Raw genomic sequence first — 24,763 nt, forward strand, 5'->3', positions numbered from 1 at the left:
CGGGTGAAAAGGAAGAAAAGACATCCTTGCGTGAATTTTTGAAATTTTTTTACATGGTTCCTAGACAGTTCAAAACCGTTTTAAAAAGCTTTTGCAATGCTCACCTGACCTGTTTTGGCTCTCGGGGGGTGTAGGAACGGTGCTATTTCTACCTCTTGGTACCAGATTTTCTGTAAAAGCAGTAACTGTACCCAGGAACAGAGATATACCTGTTACTTTTCTACATGGCAGGAATGGGGGGAATGACATTTTGGGAACTGATTTGGGGGTTAGGTGAGTGGTGCGTGCAGCAAAGTGCCAACAAACCTCACTTGCACCTCATTTTGTTGCGACTCGCAGTTTTCTCTTGCAAAAGCTGCAGAACATGAAGCATTCGAAGGAAGCAAAGTCTGAGATAGAAAAAGAGTTTATTCCTGATCTCCCCGCAATGCAGACTGTCACCAGCTGCCCATTACAAGGCTGAGTCTTTCCTACTGTTCAGTGCCACTGAACAGTAGGCCTTTCCTTGTGGCATCCTTGAAGCCATTGCCATTACCAAAACCATTCCAGGAAGGCTGCAGCCCTACCAGACTCAGGACAAGGAATTTGGGGGAGGAAAAGGGAGCCCCCCGCAGCAGGGGTGACTTTGGTCCCAACGTAAAGAGAGTGCTACGCTTAAGGCAAGGCTGGTGAGGGAGGGGAGCCCCACAAACCTGAGACAAAGCAGCCCCTGCAGAAGGGAATTAGGCAAAACTCCTCCATTCTCCAGAGCTGCATGAGGCTTATCTACTGAAGAGGAGAGGAGCAGCAGTCAAGCCAGGGGCATGGAAACATCCACGCCTGCTTCACTGTATATATTTATGTATAAGTCAACTTCTTGTATAAGTCAAGGTTTTGAGGCCAAAATTATGGATTTTTGATATGACCCATGGATAAGTCAAGGGTAAAACTTAGGGCTATCTAACCAAGGATATAAAGGACAAAGTAAAGCAAAACAATGCCAAAGTACTTACAGTATTCCAGCAGGCATAACTGTTTGTGCTCACCTTAAAGGCTGGATGGATGAGGAGGGAACAAAGGGAAACGGTGTCCGTGTGATATGGGACAGGCAGAACTCAGGAAACATACACATTAAAAAGGAGGCAAAAGCTAAAAGGTACAGTATTAACTCTTATTTAAAAAGGAGCCATCCCCTTCTCTGAGTAGCTAAAGGAGAGAGCTTAGTCCGTCCCGGGAGAACCTAAAAGAAGCAATGACCCCCCTACTCTCTTAGTGCTGCTTTAAGGGAAGTGCCAAAGAGGCGTCATCAGTGCCATTTTCTCACCTAGGCATTCAAAAAGGTCAGAAATGGCACTATGGTAAACAGAGTAGAGGGAATCTGGTGCTTCTTTTAGATTCTTCCGGGATGGACTAAACTCTCCCCTTTTGCTATTCTACTCAGAGAAGAGACTGATTCCTTTGTCAATAAGAGTTAAGGAACAGTAAGTATACAGTGCACCTGCGTCATATGCCGGCACACCATACGCGGCTTTCAGCATACGCTGGAACCCGTGCCAGAATAAGGCTCCTGTGCCCCAGGAGGAGTAATGCAGTGCGTGACTGTGTTGTGCGCCACACAGCAAACCCCATTACTCCTTATGGGGCTTGAGCTTATGTTGTTTTTCTCTTACGCGCGGGGGGGGGGGGGATCCAGAATGGATCCCCCACGTAAGAGTAGGGCCCACTATACTGACCCATGGATAAGTGGATCTAGGTTATTTGGGTTGACTTTTTGATTAAAATCTCTAGATTTATACATGAGCGTATACAATAGTTCACTACCCACCACTCTCTTCTGAGGTGGACAGTCAGAGACCTGAGAGACATGAGTCCCCCACCACTGCTGCACTTGCTTACCTGGCAACATGGGTGCCACCCACCCACCCACGGATCTGCGGAGGCCAGCTTGGCACTGTATGGCTACAGAGAAAAGGTCAACACTTCCCACAGCCCAAGGCAAAAAGCAACAGAGGTTTCCTGGGAAGAAGTGTGCATGTGTGCAGTATAAGAAATTGCCTCTCCACCGACAGGCTAGGTCCAAGGAGACGGTAAGGGTTTGGAGGTACAGACTGTCTTACAGGAGACCCTCTCCTCCTCCTCCCCACTCCCATGGAAAACCTGGCTGAGACAGGAAAGCCAGGACTGGGGAGACTGATTGTCTGGGAGATTTCCCCCCCAAAAGCTAGGAAAGAGGTCAAAGAAACCTCTCTGGCAGCGATGGCTGCCGCAAGTGCTAAACGTGAAGTGCCACCTTGGAAGCCGGAGGAACCGTTCTTCTGAGGCCTCAGGGACCGGCTCTAACGGAGAGGCCTCCAGTCCTAGGGGACCCCTCTTGCCATCCCCCAGCAATGCTCACACCCTGCAGTTGTCCACACAGTCCTTCCCGCTCTCAAAGAGGTGGTAGACGCTGATGAGAGGGAACATGACCAGGGCCCCCACCAGGGAGCCAGCCTGGATACTGGCCCCACACCAAACCAAGGCGGCGTGTCCAGCCTCATGGAGCAAGCTGCCGATCACCACCTTCAGGTAGGAGAAGAGGCCCAGGAAGAGAATCCAGGAGATCACCTGCCAAGAGAAGACTTGCCTTCAGCTGGGCTCCATTCCTTTGCCTACCAGGGTGGGTGGCACTGTCTGGCAGGGGCAACAAGAGGAGGCAAACAGCTGGGCCTAGGGCTGTCAGGTTTAGGAGCAACTGAGAATCATGAACCCTCTCTTTCAAAAGCAGCCATTTCAAACATGAGTGACATGGTTTTTTCACTACATCAGCAACTCATATTTCCAAATGTGGCCCTAAATCAAGGATGGGGACCAGATACTGTCAGATTGCAACTCCCATCCAGCACAGCAAAGGGTAAGTGATGCTTGGAGTTGCAGATGTATGGAGGGCTGTCTGATTCTCATCCCTGCTCTAAATCCAACTGCTAGTCCCAAAAAGAGTAGCTCTGAGGCCACACAATCTGTGTAAGTGTTGATTTACCATTCTGCAATTGACTCAGTGGGCCTACTCTAGGTAAGAACAGCAAATGGATTGAGGGAAGGTTGACCTAAATCGAAATGCTACTCCCAGCTGGAGCAGGAGACCCTCCAGGTGATGTTGGGGCTACAGCTCCCATGTGCCCTAACCAGCACAGCTGGTGCTGTGTAGGCCACTAGTCTCCCTGAGCTCTTGCCAGCCAGCATTGTTACCCTCACAGCAATGTGCATTTTGTGGGTGAGGTTGGAAGCCAGCCCAACCAGTCTACCACTGCCTAGCCAGCCCCACAGCTGAGTGGGAACTTGGGGACCCAGCACAGCCTTCCTCCGGGTAGGATTCTGTTATTGCAGGACATGAAGTCATACAAGCTCTTTCTTACAATATGACCTGGACAAAGAATGGAACTACAGTTTCCTACAGGAGCTGTGGCTATCAAGCACATGACAAGGCTACCCATTCCAGGCCCAATTCTGTCCACGCAGCCACTTCAGCCATCAAAAGTCTCCCGTCGTCACAAGTGGCCACAAGACAAAAATTGGCATTTTCTGAGTTAAACAGTAAAGGTGGGACTTATTTGAAGGACTAACGGGTACTATTCCTGGAGGCTTCCCTGGCAGGTAATTCTTATGCCCCTCCTTTCTTGCCAACAAAAGACTGGGAAGCCTGGAGAGCTGGTTTGCCACTCCTGACCTAGAGGAAGGCCACAGAGAACTGCTCCTTGGGGGAAAGGGGCAGCTATGTTCCTCTCCCTCACCCCAATGCTGAAAGCAGTGCAGCCAGAATAACCGCCATACTCACCACCACGGCGGTGCCAACAGGGCTGTCCAGCAGCGGTGGGCAGGGGCTTAAGGCTGCCAGCCCCATCAGGTAGGCTCCAAAGACACAGCCTGCAGCTGAGATGATGCTCAGACCCAGGGACGACCTGGAAGACAGAGAAGCAGGGAATCCAGTGGGGTGGCCCTGAGATGCCCCACTCCAGCTTGTGTGCATGCGTCAGTTGTGACTCTTCAGTGCAATCCTCCGATGTGGCTCAAAAGAGATGACAGTCAGAGCAGGATCCAACCTTCACCCAGCTCCCTCTCAGCCATGGGGACGGTCAGTCCAAGGACCAGTAAAGGAAGGGTCTTTTCCTACTGGAACCTCAGCCATGTACTGCCTCTTTGTGGTCTAGTTAGAGGGCCACATCCCAGAGAAGCCGTCCTAGGAAGGCACCAAGTGAGACAGGTCCTTCTTGGTGGCTGCTGCCAGTTTCTGGAGCTCCCTTCTCTGGGAGGTTGGAATGGCTCCATCTTTTCTGTCCTTCCCTTACCAAGTAAGCCAGGGTTTGTTTGTTGACAGGCCTCTGGGAACTGACTGTTGTTATAAGGAAAGGGCTTCCAACATTGTGCTTCTAAATTATAAGGAATTATAAGGGCTTCTAATTTTCATTTCTTGCCTTTTTAATGGATGTGTTTTAAACTGCTTTTAAATCAGCATCTAGTTTAGTTATTTGTTGCCTGTTTTTACTGGCATATACTGGGGGACATTTGCTCCAGTCAGCCAAGACTGGACTGGCAACTGTCAGCCAAAGGACTTTTCTTCAGCTGCCCAGAGACTGCGGAACGACCGACAACTGAATACGCTGTCTGAATTTAAAAGAGCATTCAAGACCAGTCTCTTCCAACAGGCCTAACCAGATTATTTCTAAATGATGAATTTTAAATGTTGAATTTTAAAATCTGGATCGATTGTTCTAATATGTTTTTGTCTTGATATTTTAAACTGATGTGTGTCTTTGACTCATTCTGCGTATTTGCAGCCTCCATCCATAGGGAGAGGTGGGCAAGAAATAATGATGATAATGATAAGAATATAATCTTTAATGTATCCTGTAATAATTTTTGTAAGCCGCCCTGAGACCCAGCCTAGGGAAAAGGCAATAAAGTCACCCGTCCTTTTTCGTGGCATTTTTGCTTATATTCAAGCCCCATTGGCTAGAATATGACGCACTGCTGGGGGAGCATGCGGGCACGCACTCCATTCGTCCCTTGCACATAAGCGAGAAAAACAGTTTTAAGACTGCAAGAATGGAGGGAGGACTGTATGGTGGGACTTTGGTATCTGTGGATTTGAGCATCCGTTGCTGGCAAGCCTGTGTTGTCCTAAATGAAGCATGTACACACGGACAGGACTTCACCTGAAAGGCTACATGCACGCGTTGCCACTGGGAATGAGGGTTATCCCTAATGGTGGTGCAGCCACATGCACGCACCGTCATTGGAGACAATGTAAGCTTGATCATCTGCGGATTCTGGTACCCACAGTGGGGGGGGGGAGTCCAGAATGGATCCCCCACGGATATCATAGATACCGAGGACCCACTGTATATTAATAATTCAATAAATAAATGTAAAGATGCTGATGCCAATGGTATTCCTTAGGGCCACCCTAAGTTGGAAATAACTTGAAGGTACACAAAAACAACATTAATACTAACAACAATAATGCAGGAGCAAACATATGTGTAGCAAAGCCCATGATGCCAATGATGAATGTCATCACTAGTGACTCACCTACAGAGCAGGAACATGGCAAGGAAGCAGGCCACGGGGTTGGCAATGTTGCTGAGCACCACCGACAGGTGGTAGGCCATGACCCCGTAAGGCAGGCAGGAGTAGGTCTGCACAGAGGGTAGGACCCCATTGGTCAGGGCATTGGAGACCCCCAGCAGCACCAGCAGGAAGATGTTCCTCCCCGTCCAGAAAGGGGCAGCTGGAGGCTTGGCCGAATCCCCTGTAGTGGCTGCATTCTCCAGGGCGCACTCAGAGGCGGGCGTGCTATCAGTCTGCAGTGGGAAGGACTCCTCAGTTTCCACACTCTCCTTGGAAGAGCTCTTCTCCCCAGCTGAGCCACTACCGTCACCATTACCATGCTCATGCCAGATCACCAGGGCCAGGAAGGAAAGCCCTGAGATGGCCAGCATGCTCATGAGGAGCCAGAAGTAAGTAGTGGCTGAGAAATTCTCCTCCAAATAGTGGGGCTGGGATGCGTTGCCACCCTGCGTGGCATTGGGGCATTCCAGCTGCCCCACACCCTGCCCCAGGGCCAACACGCAGGGCAGGAGGGCACTCAGTCCCTGCCCAATGAAGAAGGTCCGGATGTAGAGCTGTGGGAACTGGTACATGAAGGGCAGAGATGAGACATTGGAGGTGCAGCAGACCAAGGCCAGCAGGAACGCCAGCACCAAGTAGGCCACGCTGTGCTGTTCACCAGCCACCGTGGATGTGTGGTCCCAGAAGAGCGCCAGGAAGAGGGATGCCCCCACAGCTAAGGCCTGGATGGAGTGGATGAGCCAACGCTCTTTCAGCTTCCCAGGGGCAAAGTGGTGAACCAGGGTCACGCCCACGGGACCAATGTTTCCCAGGGCAATCAGGACAGACAGGTAGGCAGGGAGGTTCCATGCTAAAAAGAGGGGAAGAAAGTGGAGCTGAGCTGACATCCCAAAGGTGTACATTGTTTACTATAGAATCCCTGCAGCCTTTCCTTTCAAAAAAGGCTTTGTGGGAAATATGGCTTTGCCCCCCCAACCTCAGATAGTCCTAGTCTGTCCCCTCCACTGCTGAGCCTCCAGCCCTCCTTCACACCTTTCCCTTTTTCTTGTTTGCCCCAGAAAACTGTGCCAAAGTAGCTAGAATGCCATGACCCCAACCCAATCCAATGCAATTTTAGAAATTGGAATTACACTCGCCCCTCCGTTCTCACGGGGGATCTGTTCCGGACTCCTCTGCAAAAATGGGAAATCGCCGATATTCAAGCCGCATTGGTGTGCCCCATTTTGTCCCCCTCCATTTGCCGCCCATGAATGGGCGAGGGACGCGGATTCCAAGTCCGCAAAAAAGGAGGCGCAACTGTATTTGCATTACATTTATAAGCACAAATATAATAGTGATCCAAGGAAGGAAAATTAAGGTGCATCTACAATGTAGAAATAATACAGTTTGGCACTACTTTAACTGCCAATGGCTCTTTCTTACAGTATTCTGGGATTTGTAGTTTTGTCAGACACCAGCACTCTTTGGCAGAGAAGGCTAATGACCCTGTAAAACAACAAATCCCAAGGTTCCATAAGATAGAGCTACAGCACTTAAAAGTGGTGTCAAACTTCATTATTTTTACAGTGTAGATGCACCCTAAGATGATAAAATGGTCTGAAGATGTATATGCTTAGCTTGAACAACAGCAGGTGGAGAAGTCATCTAACAGCCACAGACAAATATCTGAAGGACTTTCAGGTGGATGCTGGAACAGGTTTATATTCTGATGCTCCAGAGGATGGATGAATCCATCCAAACCCATGGGTTCAAATTGCAAGAATGGATGGTGGTAGGCTCTCCTTCTTTGAAGGTCCTCAAACAGAGTTTAGGTGGGCATCTCTCAGGGGTACTTTAGCTGTGCATACCTGCAAGGCAGGGGGTTGGACTAGCCCTTGCAGTCCTTTCCAACTCTGTGACTTTATCGTATATACTTGATTATAAGCCCACCTCATGTATAACTCGAGGATAGGTTGTGTGGCCAGAATTAGGGGGTTTGATATGACCCATGGATAGGTCGAGGGTAAAATATAAGTGCATGTAACATAGGGTATAAAGGATGAAGCAAAGGGAAACAATGCCAAAGAACTTACAAAATTCCAGCGTAATTATTTGCGCTCACCCTAAAGGCTGGATAGATAAATACCGCTGTTATTTTCGCACCAGGCATTCAAAAAAGGCCAAAGTGGAGCCATGGCAGAAAGAGTAGAGGGGGCAGTGCTTCTTTTAGGTTCTCTTGGGAAGAACTAAACAGTCACCTTTGCCACTCCTTCTCTCAGTCAATGGTACCTTTTTTCATAAGAGTACAGAACCTACACTGACATGTGAATAAGTCAACGCAGGTGGTTTGATCCATTTTTTTAACTAAAATTCCTTGACTTATACATGAGTATATATAGAAATTCAACCTGCTCAGGGAAACTGGGTTCTCCTTAGCAGAAGTGTGGCTTCTTGGTGAAGCACTGCCATGCAACTGATGAGTTAATGATAGTAATCCACAGCTGCCTGCCTGCATTCTATGGATATCACAAGCAGCTGTACCTCCCCTCTCCCAGGCCAAAGAGACCGAGCAAAAAAGGCCTTCTTTGTCTCCTTCACTGTGTTCCAATAAGGAGTAGGGGGTGGGTGCCTCTGTGGATCCAAAGGGGGAGGCTCTGCTTAAACAAAGAGGTCATACATACACAGGAAAGGCTTATTCTCATGTCCTTACTAGGTGAATCCTTGTCTGGGAATGACCCAGAGCTCCCAGGGTCAACCATAATGGAGGTGCTGTCTCTGTCATGGGACCATGAGTCAAGGAATTTAGCAACCTATCAAGGGGTGAGGAAAGGAGACAGCATCTCTCTGGCATCCCTTGCCAGGTCCTCTTCCTTCTGCTTCTTGTAAAGGCTTGGAAAACCACGAGTCTGAGCCATGGAGGTCCTTCTAAGCCAATATTGTCAACTCTGGCGTGGGTTTCGCATGGTTCTTCTCTAGAACTGTGAAAAGAGGCTAAGAACTGAACTTGAGACCTTCTGCACAGGAACACTAAAGCTGCTCTTATCAGACCCTATGGAACTGATCTAGCTAGGCAAGCCAGGGCATGAAGCTGGGACCTTCTGCATGCTAAGCACATGCTCTGCAACTCAAATATGGCCCCTCCTCTAAGCGCCTCGTTCTTATGAATTTCAAAGGGAGCACCCAGCTTTGCCCTCCTTTCTCTGCTAAACCAGCCAGCATGGAACTGTGCTCAAAGCAGAAGCTTCACCACCTTTGGCCAGCAACTTTCCAGCCCCAGCGGTTACCTTCTGGAAGCCTCTTCACCACAACCGGCAGCTCCACCCATAGGGAGTTGACAGAGACCCAGGAGCCCATCCCAAAGAGGGCCACCAGAAAGTGGGTGACCACAGCCTGGCCGTTCAGGGAGGGAGACATCTTCTTCGCCTGGGGATAAGAGAGAGAAAGGAAGGGGGCAGGGGAAGAGACCAAAACAAGCAAGCAATGAATGAATGTGACCTTTATTTCCAATTGCAATGAAGCATTTGCAACCACCTCATCTCATGCCTGCCCCTCAAAGCTCTCCATTCCCCCTCACCACCAATATCAAGCTAGGAATCTTCTAGGGGCAGGGCCTGACTTCCCCCCTCTGTCTCCCTTATGCTGCCAACCACCATGGGCACTGGTGGCCCTCTTTGAATCCTGTTCCTGCCAGCTGAGGAACCTGCAAGACCTGGATCCTGGCCATGCCGTGCCCTTCCTTAGGGATCCAAGGAATCAGATCTGCACTTGAGTAATCTGCATCAGATAAAGCAGATTTAGGTCTACAAAAGCTTATGCTACTAATGTTTTTCTCTTAGGCAGCCTCTAAGGTGCTACAAGATTCCGTTTCCACTCTGATTCAGACTAATACAGTAATGTCTTTGGATTCTTCCTCAGGGACTGAAGAGTACACAGGCCTGCCTATTGGACAGGAAGGGGCCTCAGAGCCCCAACCGAAGGGATGGTTGCTGCCTGGGGCCAAAAGAAGAGGGAAGGACATACCTTTGGTGAAGGCCACCAGCCCAGGAATCCAAAGGAGGACTGGATCTTGCAGCCTGAGCTATGCCAGGAGGTCCTCTGGAGCACTGCTGCTCATCCCTAGGGAGAGAAAACAGCTTTGTTTTTAAAAGGAGACATGATGAGAGCCATTTTTAAATCTCTGCAGGGATATCATGTCAAAAATGGAGCCGATTTGTTTTCTGCTGCTTTAGAGGATAGGACACAAAGCAGAGGATTCAAATTGCAAATAAAATAAAATAAATCACTGGATGTCTTTAAAAGGAGGTTGGATGGACATCTTTCAGGCGTGCTTCTAATTGTGCATTCCTGCTTGGCAAAATGGGGTTGGATTGAACGGCCCCTTAGGGTCTCTTCCAACTCTGTGATTCTATGGATCTGAGATGCAGTGTACAAATGAACACAGGCTGAGGCTCAGACTCGTGGTTACTTAGACTGAGCCAGACCATCAGTCTCTGCTCTAGCCTAGCTCCAGCTACCCTGGCAGCAAATTGCCCAGCAGAAAATACATGAGACTGAATACACAGGAGAAACACAGACTTGGAAATCCGCTGGGGCAATGGCAGATTAAAGTCTTATTTCTAGGTTAAAACAAGTTATGCTGGGAGCATATGGCTTGTTTTAAAATAAAATTGAACTTTGAGGTATGTGGGTCCCCTTTAAAAAGAGGTGTAAGTTTTCCTGTGACTTGTTTTAAACTGGGAATGTGCTTTATTTCATCACTGCCTCTGCACCATCCAATTCAGCAACAGCTCCAAGCCATTGTATTCCCATCCCCAAGTACAGATGTGAGAGCTGGACAGTGAAAAAAGTGATTAAAAAGGAATGTAATTCACTGGAGAAGACTGCTGAGGACACAGAGGACAGCCAAAAAGAAAAGCAAATAGGTCCTTGAACAGATCAAACCTGAAATCTCCCTGGAAGCCAAGATGACTAAACTGAGGCTGTCATACTTTGGCCCCATCACGAGAAAGCACATCTCAATGGAAAAGATAAGAATACTAGGAAAGGTAGAAGGCAGCAGAAAGAGAGAAAGCCCCCACGCCAGATGGATGGAGTCAGTTAAGGAAGACTGTCAGAACGAGGTGAACTCTCCTCGCAGACACAGTCTACCAGTCTTCAGTGGATGATTAGAAAGACATTTATTACTGGAAGATTAGAAGTTAGAAATCAGGGACACACACACACAGAATAAAAGCACTTGAAAATGATTTTCTCCCAAAACAATGCCTACTTCAGTTACAATGTCTGGTTTCTCAGTCAGGATCTCCATCCAGAGATAACCATGTAGCCGCTGAAGCAGCTAAGGGGGGAAAAACCACTCTCCCACATTCTTTCTCTAGGCCCAGTTATAGCAAGCTCTCCCTGCAGCTGTCTCAATCCATGCTGTTAACAACAGTTTAAACCTATAAAATAACACATATTTCACTACCCTATGATATGAATCCAACCCACTCCCAAATACACCCCCCTTGTATATATTTCCCCATCTTCCATACTACATGCTATAACAACAAATAAGAACAACAAATCATAACCATACATGTTTCATATCATAGAACATCTGATACCTCTAGGATCAAACAGGTTCCCCCAGCACTACATCATGGCAGGATTAATCCCAGCCTGACAAGGACATGGGTCTGAACCTACAAGACTTCTATAGAGCAGTGGGGACAAGGGGGCTTGGAGATGTCCCATCCACAGGGTTGCCAGGAGTCGAGGATGACTCAAGGGCAGCCAACAACAACTAAAAGTGAAAGAGGAGGAGCAAAAATGAGCACTGAGGGGCAATACTGTCTGCCCACCCATGCTCTAAAGGGAGGTCAATCCTCAATGGAGGGATCATTGAGAAGATGACTTCCTCTGACTCACCCTAAGAAGCATCTCTGGTGAATGTGGCGCTAGCTGATTGCTCCAACTCTATGGTTCTTTGACCAAAGTGACTAGGTTGGTCTATGGGGTAAGCAGGCCCCCATTTCTCTCAGAAAGAGCTGTTGAGGGCCTTCCAGACAGATGGAGAAGCAAGAGGCTGAGGCCTGAGCAATATGGAGACCAAGGAGGGATTGCCACGAAAGATGAAACAGATTCTGAGCAGCTACTGAAAAAGTGATTTCGGAATCACAGGAGGAAATGAAAAGCCTCTGGGAAGTTATTGGAAAGCCGGCTCCCCTGAGAATGTTGAGAAACGTAATCTTTTACAACTCTCAGTGTCTGGAATAGAGGCGGATGGAAGAGTCACGCCTGTTTCTTGCTGTGTCAACTCTTGCAGGAGAAAAGCGGAAATATGATGTTTGAGAAAGTCAGGGCAGGTTCCTTTATCCCTGTGAAAGGTGAGGCACAAAAGGCCTCTTTCCCTGCCCTGCTTACCTGGCTGGCCTGACCAGTCAGGTCACTTGCTCCACAGAGCAAAGCCTTTGCCAGAAAGTCAGATACAAAGGGAAGAGGCTGTCCTCTTCTGCTTTGGGGTCCCTTGTACCTGTACAGACTCCATGGAGACCAAAGGAGAGGAAAGAGAAAATGACCAAAGAGAGGCCATGGCTGGGCTCCCCACCAGTTGCCTTCCCACCTGTAGGCCTTCCTCTCCCTTTCTATAAAACAGCTGGGCATTCTGTGCTTTTGAGATGGACACCAAACGCCTGCAAATGGAGGGTCTGTTCTGCTGGGAAATTTCAGCAGTCTTTCTTCCCTCCCTCTTTGTTATTTAGAGTAAGTGGGGTTTAGATAGCACAGAATTTCTTAGATGTAAAACTCTGGATCTGCTTCTCTTTCCTCACTGTCAGACCCCAATCTTTTTCCCATTTCAGCTGATTCCCTCCTCACTGTCTCTTCCTTTCCCTTCACAACCCCATCACTTTCAAAGCATCCTAAACCTGCTAAAAGGTAGACCCAAATCTTTCCCCATCCCCCCACAAGCCTTCCCTTGCCCCCTCTCCAAACCTTTCTTCCAAACCTGATCTCCATCCCTGGGAAAACAGCTCTGCTAAACCCAAGCCAGACTTTCTTCTCCACAAAAATCTCAGGTTGTTGCATGTTCAAATGTGGCCAAAGCTTCTTTCAGATCCTTCTGAAAGACCCGCCTTGATCCAATACAGGGAGAGGCGGATACAAATAATGATGATGATGATGATGATGATGATGATGATGATTCTGGCTCCCTGCATTTGCAGAAAGACTCACTGAGGCCTGTTACAGACTGCCAAAATAAAGCTGCTTTGGGTTTCTTTGGAGGTATGCTGTTTAAATGATGCATGCATCCTAAGAATCCGGAAGCTGCACCAAAGCTGCCCTCCAGTGCTTAGGAATGGAGTGTGGCTTTGGTGCGACCTCCGGACTCTTAGGACCCATGCATCATTTAAATATCATACCTCCAAAGAGACCCAAAGCAGCTTTATTTTGGCAGTCTGTAACAGGCCTGATTCCTTTCATGTCTCCTTCTGTATTAGTCTCATGTATTAGAAGGATTAGCTTCTCTGGAGGAATGTTAACCTGCAAATGCCTGTTGTGAATTAAATGTTTTGAATGCAAACCTGAATTTGAATTTTTGACTGTATATTCTACTCTATTCAGCTTTGTTGGCCCTCATTCAGAATAGTGTTTCCAGTCCTTGGCACCACTGTTCAGGAAGGATACTGACCAGATAGAACATGACTAGAGACCAAGAGCAACCATGTTGCTCAAAGGGCTGGAAACCAAGCCTTATGAGGAATACTTAGGGAACTGGGTATGTTAAGCTTGGAGAAGAGAAGACTGGGAGGTGACCTGACATAATCACCTTCAAGTATCTGAAGGGATGTCATGTGGAAGATGCAGCCAGCTTGTTTTCTGCTGCTCCAGAGAGTAAAACATGAGCCAATGGATTCAAACAGCAAGAGATCCCAGTTAAACATTAGGAAGAACTTCTTGATGGTAAGAACAGGTTGAGATTGGAATATGGGCTGCTTCAGAGGGTGGTGGGCTCTCTGTCTCTGGTGGTGTATAAACTGAGGTTGGGTGGGCATCTTTCAGGAGCACTTTAGTTGTGCATTCCTGTATGGCATGGGGTTGGACTAGATGGCCCTTGTGGTCTCTTCCAACTCTTAGATTCTATACTTCATAAAATGCAAGGAGAGGCACTCAGTCCCCATTTTATAGTTGATAGGGCCCCTTCCTTATTTGGGGCAAGCAGGTCCCCCAACATGTGTAGTGAGAAGAAGTAACAGCAGTGGGTTTTCTTTGGCTGGAGGTTTTTAAACAGAGACCACCTCTCAGGGACATTTTAGATGTGGATTTCTATTATTTGAAGTTGGCTGGTTTGAAGGGGTCCTCCAATTAAATGTTTATGCATCTCTCCAAGATTACCAGGTCTTCTTAAGAAATAGGTTTAAGCAACTGCTTGCGGGGGGGGGGGGGGTGGGGGGTAACTTATTTAAAAAAACAGAAATGTGCCAAGTGTTTCTCAGAAAACCACTCCTGAAAAGAAAACAGAAGATGGAATCATAGAAGTGGCATATGCTTTTGCTGAAAATGTCAATTCAGACCTGAAAGAACCTTGCTGGCAATGCTGAAAGGAATGTTTGGAAATCAAAGTCTGGACACAGTTTCACCCATTTGCTGCATCGCCCTGTTTGTGGTGCATCTTCATGTCCGGTGCAGTGACACTCCCACGCAAGTCCCCACTACAATAAATGTAAAAGGAAGCTGCCTCAGTTTCCCTTTGGAGGAAATTAAGAAGGTAGACGTCCATCTTTCACCACAAGATGGCAGTTTCCTCTTTCACATACTGAGCAATGGAGGCAATCTGTACCCAGACAGTTCCAAAAGTCAGGAAATCAATCCATTTTAATAATTATAAACAACAGCCTGCCCCCCTTTTCCTCTTTATCAGATGTGATGTTCCCTAAGCATGCTCAGGAATACCCCTGTTTCTACCAGGACGGAAGATGTCATAGACCAGGGGTAGGCAACCCTTTTGAGCCGGGGGCCGGGTTGCTGTCCCTCAGACAACTGGGGGGCCGAAGCCAAAAAATAAATAATTAATTTTAAAAATTAAATAAATAAATAAGCCGGGACAAATGTAGGACAAAATTTTCAAATGGAGGGCACTTTTTAAATAAAAAATGGAGGACACGTGAAAAAAATTGCTGATTTTTTAAAAAATGTTAAGATAAATGCATGTTTCTGAGGCTTCTATAGACAATTGCCCCACCATGCCCCTCGCGCGACACGCCAAAGGCCCCGGCGGCAATCGGCAGCAGGACTGGGCTGGGGCCGGTCCCAAGGCCTCGCCGGGCCACATCCGGCCCGCGGGCCGCAGGTTGCCTACCCCTGTCATAGACTATGTTTTGTTTGCAGTAATGATTTGTATTCATACACAGAAAACAAAGTTTTAATATGCCTTGCTGATGCATGCCGCCGCCCTTGTCTGCTGCGTGAAGGAGCTGCAGCAGACAAACCACACGGCTCCTCCGCACAACAAAAAGAGCCTGCAAAAAGCAGGTTCTTCTTGCAGTGATGTTGTGACGTTGCAAGGTGCCAATGGCGCCCTTGTGGCGTCATGAGGGCACCGAGACGTGCAGACGCTAAGCGTCCGTCACGTCAAAATGGCAGTGCCCATCTGTACAGGACGCTGCCATTTTGATGCCCTCCTTACGTGCGAGGGGCAAGGCGTGTCAGGAAGTGCTGCTCCTCGCACGTAACAACGGCGCCCTATAGGGCCTGTCCGGAACGCGCCTTTGTTACACTCCATTTGGACTACTGTAACGTGCCTTGCCTTTGAAATGCGTCCAAGAATTTCAGCTGGCATAGACTGTTGCAACCGGACGACTGACCAGGGTCAGTTGCAGGAAGCATGCAGTGCCCTCTTTATGACTGCTTCACCAGCAAAGTGCTGGCTCTGATCTATAAAGCTCTCCAAACCCTGTATTCTTCCACTCAATATGGCTTGGTTTCCAATACCTTTCGTGGCGGGGGCTTCCTTATGGGCTGCTCTCGGGCTGTGCAACTCACTTTCAATGGAGGCTAGGCTGTCTCCCTCTTTGTCCTCCTATTAGCACACATTTGGGGCTCAGCACCAGAAAACATCAGATCACATCTGATCCTGGAAGCCAAGCAGAGTCAACCCTGGTTAGTATTTGAGTGGGGGTCAGTCGGTCAAGGAGTAATACCAGGGGCTGTAGACAATATTTTAGAGGAAGGCAACGGCAAGTCCACACCTTGCCTAAGAAAACTCTATGATGCTCACAGCGTTACCCTAAGTCAGGGGTCGGCAATCCCGGCCCGCAAGCCGGATCCGGCCCGGCAAGGCCTCGGGACCGGCCCCAGCACAGACCTGCCACCAATTTGACCCCGCCAAAGGCCCCGCGCCCTCCCACGAGAGGCCAAAGGCGACAGGTCCGTGCTGGGGCCGGTCCCAAGACCTCGCCAGGGAAGGCCTCTCATGCGGGGCCAAGAGGCCTCATCTCCAGCCCCGGCCTCGATTGGAAGGCTTTGGCCGCAGAGGCTCTCACCTACTCCTGCCTTTGGAGAAGGTAACCTCGCCTCCGGGTCTGCAGCCACAACAGGCGCGGGTGCTTTGTGTGCAAAACGCCAAAGCAAGGGGAGGAGGAAGAAGATGGAGTCCTTGGGTTTCCTAGAAGAGACTTAGGCTGTGGGGTTCTAGGAAGTGTAGAGAGATGGAGTCCTTGGGTACAGAAGAGTCTTAGGAAGCATCCACACTGGGGGAATAACCCAGTTTGATACCAGAAGTTTGATACACTTTTCAGAATTCCATAGCAGTGAAAGTGGTGCCAAACCAGGTTATTTCTCCGGTGCAGATGCAGGTTAGGTCTTGCATGGAGCTTGTTGTTGTTGTTGTGTGCCTTCAAGTTGTTTCTGACTTATGGCGAGCCTTTCCTAGGTTTTGTTGGCAAAGTTGGTGCAGAGGGGGTTTGACATTGCCTGAGGCTGAGAGAGTGTGACTTGCCCAAAGTCACTCAATGAGTTTCCATGGCTGACCTGGGAATCGATCCCGGATCTCCAGAATCGGCGGGCAAGGAGGAGCAAGTGGGGGCAAGTGGCGGGCAAGGGGGGGCAATTGTCTATAGAAGCCTCAGAAACATGCATTTATATTAACATTTTTTAAAAAATTAGCAAATTTTTTCGCGTGTCTTCCTTTTTTTAAAAAAAAAGTGTCCTCCATTTGAAAATTTTGTCTCACATTTGTCCCGGTTTTTATATATATATATATATATATATCATTATTAAATTATTTATTTTTTGGCTTCGGGCCCCCAGTTGTCTGAGGGACAGCAACCCGGCCCCCGGCTCAAAAAGGTTGCCTACCCCTGCCCTAAGTAGATAGAGGAAATGAAGGTGGAAGAGCCCTAAATTCTGCGCGCACACGTAGAAAACTGAGAGCTCTTCCACCTGAAGATTAACAGAGACAGAGATGAGAGTCTCTCCAGATGATCTCAGAGCTCTAATGGGCTCATAAATACTAGATGGCTCTCTCAACCCTAATTTTCACCTATTCATTCACTTCACCACACAACTCTCTAACTGCTAACTCTACTAACTGGGTATCAACCCAATTTAAATGGGGTCTAGATTTTATTGTCCTTTGTCTCAGTCACAACATGGTCAAGAAAGGCATGGCCTCTGTCTGCACTGAGATCCCTCCAAACCCATGGAACTACAACAGAGACAACTTATAGACAAAATGTAGGCCTGTGACTCCAATACTGTCAGTTTTCTTCCTTTCTCCTGTATGATTAACATCTTTTGTTAGATGAAGAAGCCAATGAAGCTCTGAAAGCCTGCATGAAGTGTTTTGTGCATTTTTCCTGGCCAATAAGGGTATCACACTTCTGTGTATTTTGTTTTAGTCTACCAACTGTCATTCCCCAGCCTTATTCCACCCTATTCATCCACCTGCTCCCAACACCTCCTTATCACCACATTTAACACAAAAAACAACATCTTCTGTATAACCTTACAGCCCCCAATAGGTCTGACTCAGCTTCTTATGTGCCTAGGAAGAAGGCCCCAGGGGTGGCATGTCCAGACAGGACTAGGAAAGGAATCCTACCTGAAGCCCTGCTGGAAAGCTATGGCTGCCGCCAGTCAGCATTGATAATACTAGGCCACCTGAACCAAGGTCAGACTCAGTATCAGGGAAACTTCCTCTCTTCCAATGTGGAAGGTCCCAGCAGCCTTTCTGGGTAGAGCTGGGAATGACCCCTGCCTGAAACCTGACAGGTCTGGCTTAGACAGACTCCCTAAGAGAAGACATCCCAGGTTCAATCTCCAGGCATGAGACAGTCGGATGGTCAGCTTTAAGGAGTTCTCCTGACCATTCTTACCTGCCACCAGCTGTTTCAGGTGCATCCTCCTCTGCAAGGCCATGGAGCCAGAAACATCATTCCCAAGTGCACAAACAGGGGAGCCAAAGACAAGGTCCCAGATGTTAAATGCCACGCAAATGTCAAGTATCTTCCATTGCCAGGTGTGCCTTTCTGGAGATCCTGAAAACACAACTCCCATTAGCAACAGAGACTCTCTGTGCCCACCGCCTTGCTAGGTCTGGACCAGGCTGAAACACTACCCTGAGCTCCTTAAAGGAAGGGAAGAACACACATGCAAGAAATATACAAATGGAACAGTTGCTCTGCCGGTGTCATGCCCCCTCCCCGCTGTCCACCTTCTGGTCAGCTTCCGGCCAGATCTTCTTTCCGGGGCACCATAAAGCTGATGAGATCCCACCAACCAGTCCAGAGCTGATTTCCCCAGACCAGGGGATCCAGACAACCTCTTTCCCAGTTTCTCAACCATCCTCAGCACCTCAACAGGGACATTTCTGGCTCTGCCAACCCTTTTAGGTTTTCAGGCCCCTGTTCCTCTTCCTTCTGGCAAACTCTGAAATGGGCACCAGCAGCACCAGTCACAAATGCAAAGAGACTTTCCTCTTCTGCCTTTCAATTACTCATTTACAGCTCCAAAGGAGAGCCTTATCAAGAGCGCCCAAACATGAAACTCTTTAAGTCCGGGACCTTGCAGAAAAACAACCAGACTCTTGCCCACCTCCAGGCTCCCCACCGTTGAAAGGGGGGCAGCAAGCCTTTGGCTAGAACAGGGGAAATTAAAGGATGGGTCCCTATACAAGTTTAGAAACAAGTTAAAAGGACAGGAAGCAGAGGGGAAGAGACTGTTTTCACAATGAAGGGAAGTAACAAGGCAGACCCCCGTCAATCTGGGCTTTTAAAAAGCGTGTTTACCTTATCAGGAACAAAGAGCCAGCAGGAGCTGCTCAGGCCTCTGGGTTGCACAAACTTATTGGCCTGGAGAAAATACAAGTGGATTTCAAAGGGCTTCAAAAGGACCTCTTCAGGCTGGGTGAAAGGACAAGCAAGTGGCAAAGGCGGTTCTGTGTAAAGAAGGCATTGGTGGGGGTTGCTCCCAGGAGGCTGTGGGACCACCTCCCACTGGAAGCTAGACTGGGCCCCTTTCTGCCTCCTTCATCTGCAGGCAAAGGGATTTTCATTCAGACAGGCTTTGGGCCATTAACTGGTTGCTCTGGAAGAGGCTTTTAAAGGGGGAGCACTGCATTTTTGTCCTCTGTTATGTTGTCAATGTTTTCAAACTATTTTACATTACTGCCGTTTTTCATAGGATATGAGCTTTTTAAAATATGCGGAGGTCCTTCCACATTTATGGGTTAAGTATTTACAGATTTGATTATCTGCAGATGGCTCAAATTAATCTGCTGCCCTTGCTGTCACCTCCCCTGCTGCTGCTGCTGCCCTATTCGCAACTGGAAAGATGTTTTCTCTGGGCATTTCTAGGTCCTCCAGAGTGATTCCACAGAATTGTGCCGGAGGATCTAGAATTGCCCAGAGAAGTGTTAAGTTAGGTACAAACAACAGCAGACCTATCTTTGTGCCTTTCCCACTTTCGCAGGGATCTTGCACCCAACCCTGCGAATGCTGAGGGCTGACTCTATAAAACTGCATTTTAGCCATGCTTTTGTTTTAATCTATTCTGTGAAACGTCAAGGCTCCCATACTGGATGAAAGAATATACTAAGTCCATGCAATGGTTTACAGTGGATCCTCCACATTTGCTGGCGTTAGGGACACAGGGCCCCTATGAAAGTGGAAAGACGGCAAATAAAAAGACCACTGTTTCTTTTACCTGAGAAAACACCTCTCTAGCAATCTCTCTATTCTATTGCCAGCGCCTGCCAGAGGACCAAAAAACCCAATGCCTGGAGAAGTGTTCTCTCTAGGTGACCTCTGCAATCTCTGGTGGAAACTGACCACAGACTGGCACCGAGAGAGAACACAGTACAGTAATCAAATCTCTGAATAATCCAATCCACAAAAGTCAAAGCTGTAAATGGGGAGGGCCCACTGTATCAGGAAAGACAATGAAACTCTTCCGGCTTGACAGAAATTAATGCAGCCGGTTCTCCAATTGTTATGGGGCTGGACCACCTTCCACAATTGCTAATGCCTAAAGCACGGGGGGACGGGGCTAGTTTAGGGGGGAAACGTGGTTAAGGGGATACAGCAAAAACTCTTTCTCTCTCACACACACATTATTATTATTGGCAGCTAAAGTCTGGTTTTACATAGACCTTTAGTATGTTTAATTCCTATTTGTTATTTATTTATTTCCCACCTCTCTTTGTGCCGGTTCCATTTTAATTTGTAAGGTACCTGGACTGCCAATTTAAGGGAGAAGGCGGGGAATAAGTGTAAGTTTCCAGAACCTTCTAGTTGGCCATTAGGAGACAAAGGCAGCTGGATGAGATAGACCTTTGCTCTGGCCCAGCAGGCCTCCTCTTACGTTCTTGGCTTTTAAAATCAATCACTCTCCTTTGCTATTCAGCAAACTTTATGCACTGAAATGCTCACCTGAACTGACCCTGCCATGTATAGCAAGTTCACCCCAGATCTCTCTTTATGCTGGACTCTGTACTCCAAGCTTTCTTTAGAGGCAAAGGCTCAGCAAGAGACAATTTCCTTCTTCCAAAGAAGTTGCATGCAACAGGCCAGCTAGCTCAGTGTTTCTCCTGGGACACAGTCCCCCAGAGATGCTCACAAGCAAGGCCTAATTTGATTACTTGTTCAGATTGATAAGTGAAGGTAAATGCATCGAGTACATTTCCTTGCTCTTCTTCCAACACAATATATATGGCAATGCAATGCCCCTCCACGCTCTGCACTGGACAAACAGGACTGCCTCTATGTTAATGAACATACAAATCCAACATTAGAAATAGCAATGCCCAAAAACCAGTTGCAGAACATTGCAACCTTCCTGGACACACAGTGAGACTGTTCAAGGAACAGCTGCACAAAAACTATGGATGCCTTCGACGTCACATTCATTGTACTGTTGTTGTGTGCCTTCAAATCACTTCCAACTAAGACTAAGCTATGCTAGGGTTTTCTTGGCAAGAGTTGTTCAAAGGTTTGCCATTGCCTTCCCGAGGATGGGTGACATCTGGCTGAACGAGATTTATATGTGTGAAAAGGATCTGGGAATCCAAGTAGACCACAAATTGAACATGAGTCAACAGTGCAATGCAGCAGCTAAAAAGGCCAATGCAATTTTAGGCTGCATCAATAGAAGTACAGTGTCTAGATCAAGAGAAGTCATAGTACCACTCTATTCTGCTTTGGTCAGGCCCCACCTGGAATACTGTGTCCAGTTCTGGGAACCACAGTTTAAAAAGGACATTGAGAAACTGGAGCCATGTGTCCAAAGGAGGGCGACTAAAATGGTGAAGGGTCTGGAAACCAAGCCCTATGAGGAATGCCTTAGGGAGCTGGGGATGTTTAGCCTGGAGAAGAGAAGGTTAAGGGGTGATATGATAGCCCTGTTTAAATACTTGAAGGGGTGTCATAATGAGGAGGGAGCAAGCTTGTTTTCTGCTGCTCCAGAGACTAGAACATGGAACAATGGATGCAAACTACAGGAAAAGAGATTATGCTTCAACATTAGGAGGAACTTCCTGTGAATAAGGGCTGTTCGACATTGGAACACACTCCTTCCTCTGAGATTTTGGTGGAGTCTCCTTCCTTAGAGGTCTTTAAGCAGAGGCTGGATGGCCATCTGTCAGGGAAGCTTTGATTTAAATTTCCTGCATGGCAGAATGGGGTTGGACTGGATCAGGGCCCTTGGGGTCTCTTCCAACTCTAGGATTCTATGAGGCTGAGACTTGCCCAAGGTCTCAAGGCAGGCTCAGGGTGATCAGCCGTCATAACCACAAAAGTGGACAAGGCACTGTAAAAAGTAGGACATTCCAGAAACGTGAAGGGCATTACCAAATAAAAGCTAGAAACACTCATCGTGGAAATTCGGCAATTCTTCCTGGACAGAAGGCTGAAATGTAGAACATGCAGATATGTAAGGCACTGCACTTAGGCAGGAAAAAATGAAGCGCACAGAAGTGGGATGGGGACCCCTGGCTTAAGGAGTCTTCTACGTATGAAAGGGAGTCCTAGGAGACCACAAGTTGAACATGAGTCAACAATGTGATATGGCCGCTAAAAAGGCCAATGCGATTCTAGGCTGCATCAATAAAAGTATAGTGCCTAGTATGATCAAGGGAAGTCATAGTGCCACTGTATTCTGCTTTGGTCAGGTCTCAGCTGGAATAATCCTGTGTCCAGTTCTGGGCACCACAATTCAAAAAGGACATTGAGAAGCTGGAGCCATGTGTCCAAAGGAGGGTGATCAAAGTCTGGAAACCATGACTTATGAGGAACAGCTTAAGGAGCTGGGTATGTTTAACCTGGAGAAGAGACGGTTAAGAAGTGATATGATAGCCCTGTAGTATTTAAAGGGGTGCCATGTTGAGGATGGAGCAAGCTTGTTTTCTGCTGCTCCAGAACAATGGATTCAAACTACAGGAAAAGAGATTCCACCTCAGCGTTAGGAAAAACTGCCTGACAGTAAGAGCTGTTGCACAGTGGAAGACACTCCCTCGGAGACTTTGGTGGCATCCCCTTCTTTAAGCAGAGGCTGGATGGCCATCTGTCGGGATGCTTTGATTGAGAGTTCCTGCATGGCAGAACAGGGCTGGACTGGGTGGCCCTTGAGGTCTCTTCCAACTCTAAGATTCTAGGATCCTGTCCTATGATGAACCTATAAGAGCTGAGCAGAGCAGCTCGGGATAAGGGGATGTGGAAATCCCTTGTTCATAGGGTGGAACTGACTGGGAGGCAGTCAACCGCAGCAATCCATGGATTTGCCTCTGGCTTCTTGCAAACTATGCCTTCGTCACGATGACTCTGTTTATCTTCTGGTTTATCTCCTGCAAACTACATGAATCTTTCAGAGCGACAGCACTTGCAAAGAGCCTGGTCACACCCTCCCTCTGTTCTTGGCAGGCTCCAAGAGCCAGCGCCTGCCTTCGCCTGCCCCACTTTGTCCCTCTTTGAGTAAGGAGCGTTCAAAGCCAAAAGCACGTGCGCCTCTCCTCTGCCCTTCAACCCTCAACCTGGAGCTGGGAGAAGGTCACTTCTGGGGACAACCACTCCCAGCATCCCCCAGGCACTGCTAGTCCAAAGGCCACACAAAGCCAAAAACCACTGGCAGCCGCCTTGGGTCCCTTTTTGGGGGACAGGAGCCACAGAAATGAAATAAAGAATAATAAATTGGCCTATCTTCCTTCCCTCTTCTCCAAACCCAGCACTTGGGAAAGCGACTACAAATCCCAGAATGCCCCGGAGCCTCAGTCTGGCTGGAGGACAAAAGCCTGTGTTCAAACTGTTTCAAAAGCATTCCAACTGGTTTTAATTAGTCTTTCTTCTGACTGGATACAATTCTTTAATGGGTTTTCTTTTAGCCTTTCAAAACAATTCTTACTGTTTGCATCATTTTAAACGGATTTTGCCCAGAGATCTAGAGAGCAAGAAATCAATATTGCATCAATCAATCAATCAATCAGTGATTGTGTGTTTACCCCAAACCTTGGGCAAGGGAATGGTGCCATTTATGGACTACAACTCCCAGAATCCCTTCGCCCCAGACTCTCCTGACCACATCGGACCCATGTGTGCAAAGCCAAAGACAGGCCAAAGTGTGTGTCCTTTCCTTCCTTTCACTCCAAAGAAAACAGTGGATGATGGTGGGGGGGGAGCAGCATTCTGGGACTACAATCCTCATAATCCCTGGCTCACATAGGCTTTCAGAAACTCACCCACCCAAGATATACAAAGCCAAAACAGCCTCCCTGCTTTTTGCTTTTTTTTGGGGGGGGGGATATACAACTCCCCAAATCCCCATTGTTGTGGTTGGGGGATTCTGGGAACTGCAATCCTTTTTCCCCAGATGGCGAGTGGAGGAAGCTGCTTTTTGGACTACAACTGCCAGAATTCCTGGGCACAACGAGGGGGATTCTGGGAGCTGTAGTCCTCCTTTCAACCCCCTCCCTGGCTACCACTCTCAGAATCCCCAAGGCAAGGCAGATCGACAGGTGAGCGGAGGAAGCTGCTTTCTGGACTACAACTGCCAGAATCCACTAATAACAATGGGGATTCTGGGAACTGTAGTCCCTCTTTCTAAAAACCCAACCCAGATCGATGGAGTGGGGTGAAAGCTGCTTTTTCCGACTACAACTCCCACAATCCCCGAGCCACAACGATGGGGGGATTCTGGGACCTGTCATCCCTCTTTCTACCCCTTCGCCTTTTTTTGGTGGGGGGGGGAGATGCAACTCCCAGCATGGCAGGTATTTCTGCCTTCCTCAACAGAACCCCCTCCCCAAAAGGCAGGAGGGTGGGGGATTCTGGGGGGGTGTAGTCCTCATAGAGTCCACCCCAACCGCACAAGAGCTTGGCAAATGACCCATCCAGCGCCAAGGCCAGGGCAGACCCTCCTCAGGTCCCCCAAAAGGCAGCCCCTTCCCGCCCGACTCACGCGCCGCCAGCCTCGAAGGAGAAGGAGAAGAAGGAGAGGAGAGGAGAGGCGGTCGGTCGGTCGCTCGGGCCTCTCCTCCTCCTCCTTCCCCGGAAAGCTCCGCCCCGGTGGGCCTGCCTCCTCCTTCCTCCCTTCCGGCCGGGGAGCCGGGCGAACGAAAGGCGGGCAGGTGAGACCGAGAGAGAGAGAGGGGGGGCCCCAAAGGGAGCCAGAGCGGCGCCATCTTCCCTGCCCGCCTCGTCCCACAATGCCTGGCGCCCCCAGGCCAAGCGGGGCC

The 24,763-nt window shown here is 48.4% G+C and overlaps 2 protein-coding genes across 7 annotated transcripts in view; one reads left to right on the plus strand and one right to left on the minus strand.

Annotated features, from left to right (window-relative positions):
- Positions 1-390: 390 nt before the first annotated feature.
- SLC52A2 (solute carrier family 52 member 2) lies at positions 391-24,610 on the minus strand. 4 transcript variants are annotated; one of them, XM_042465579.1, is made up of 7 exons: positions 24,487-24,610; positions 17,919-18,080; positions 9,583-9,678; positions 8,847-8,985; positions 5,545-6,433; positions 3,791-3,914; positions 391-2,583 (listed from the first exon to the last, which is right to left on the minus strand). In XM_042465579.1, exons 4-7 carry the CDS (start codon positions 8,974-8,976, stop codon positions 2,371-2,373), a joined length of 1,356 nt encoding a protein of 451 aa, XP_042321513.1. In that variant the 5' UTR covers positions 8,977-8,985; positions 9,583-9,678; positions 17,919-18,080; positions 24,487-24,610; the 3' UTR covers positions 391-2,370. The 4 variants fall into 4 exon arrangements, with proteins under 4 accessions (XP_042321513.1, XP_042321512.1, XP_042321514.1 ...); XM_042465578.1 differs by lacking the exon at positions 24,487-24,610 and adding an exon at positions 18,831-20,980; XM_042465580.1 differs by lacking the exon at positions 24,487-24,610 and adding an exon at positions 14,118-14,255 and having other exon boundaries at positions 17,919-20,980.
- Positions 24,530-24,763, plus strand: part of LOC121929716 (F-box/LRR-repeat protein 6-like) — a 36,219-nt gene continuing 35,985 nt past the window's right edge. For 2 of the 3 annotated variants that reach the window (XM_042465564.1, XM_042465565.1), the window contains exon 1: positions 24,530-24,655. The gene's annotated coding sequence lies outside the window, so the exon portion shown is untranslated. The remainder of the gene's footprint in view (positions 24,656-24,763) is intronic. The other variant, XM_042465563.1, reaches the window with a different exon arrangement.

Source organism: Sceloporus undulatus, chromosome 4 (genome assembly GCF_019175285.1).
Source record: "Sceloporus undulatus isolate JIND9_A2432 ecotype Alabama chromosome 4, SceUnd_v1.1, whole genome shotgun sequence".
Taxonomy (NCBI): domain Eukaryota; kingdom Metazoa; phylum Chordata; class Lepidosauria; order Squamata; family Phrynosomatidae; genus Sceloporus; species Sceloporus undulatus.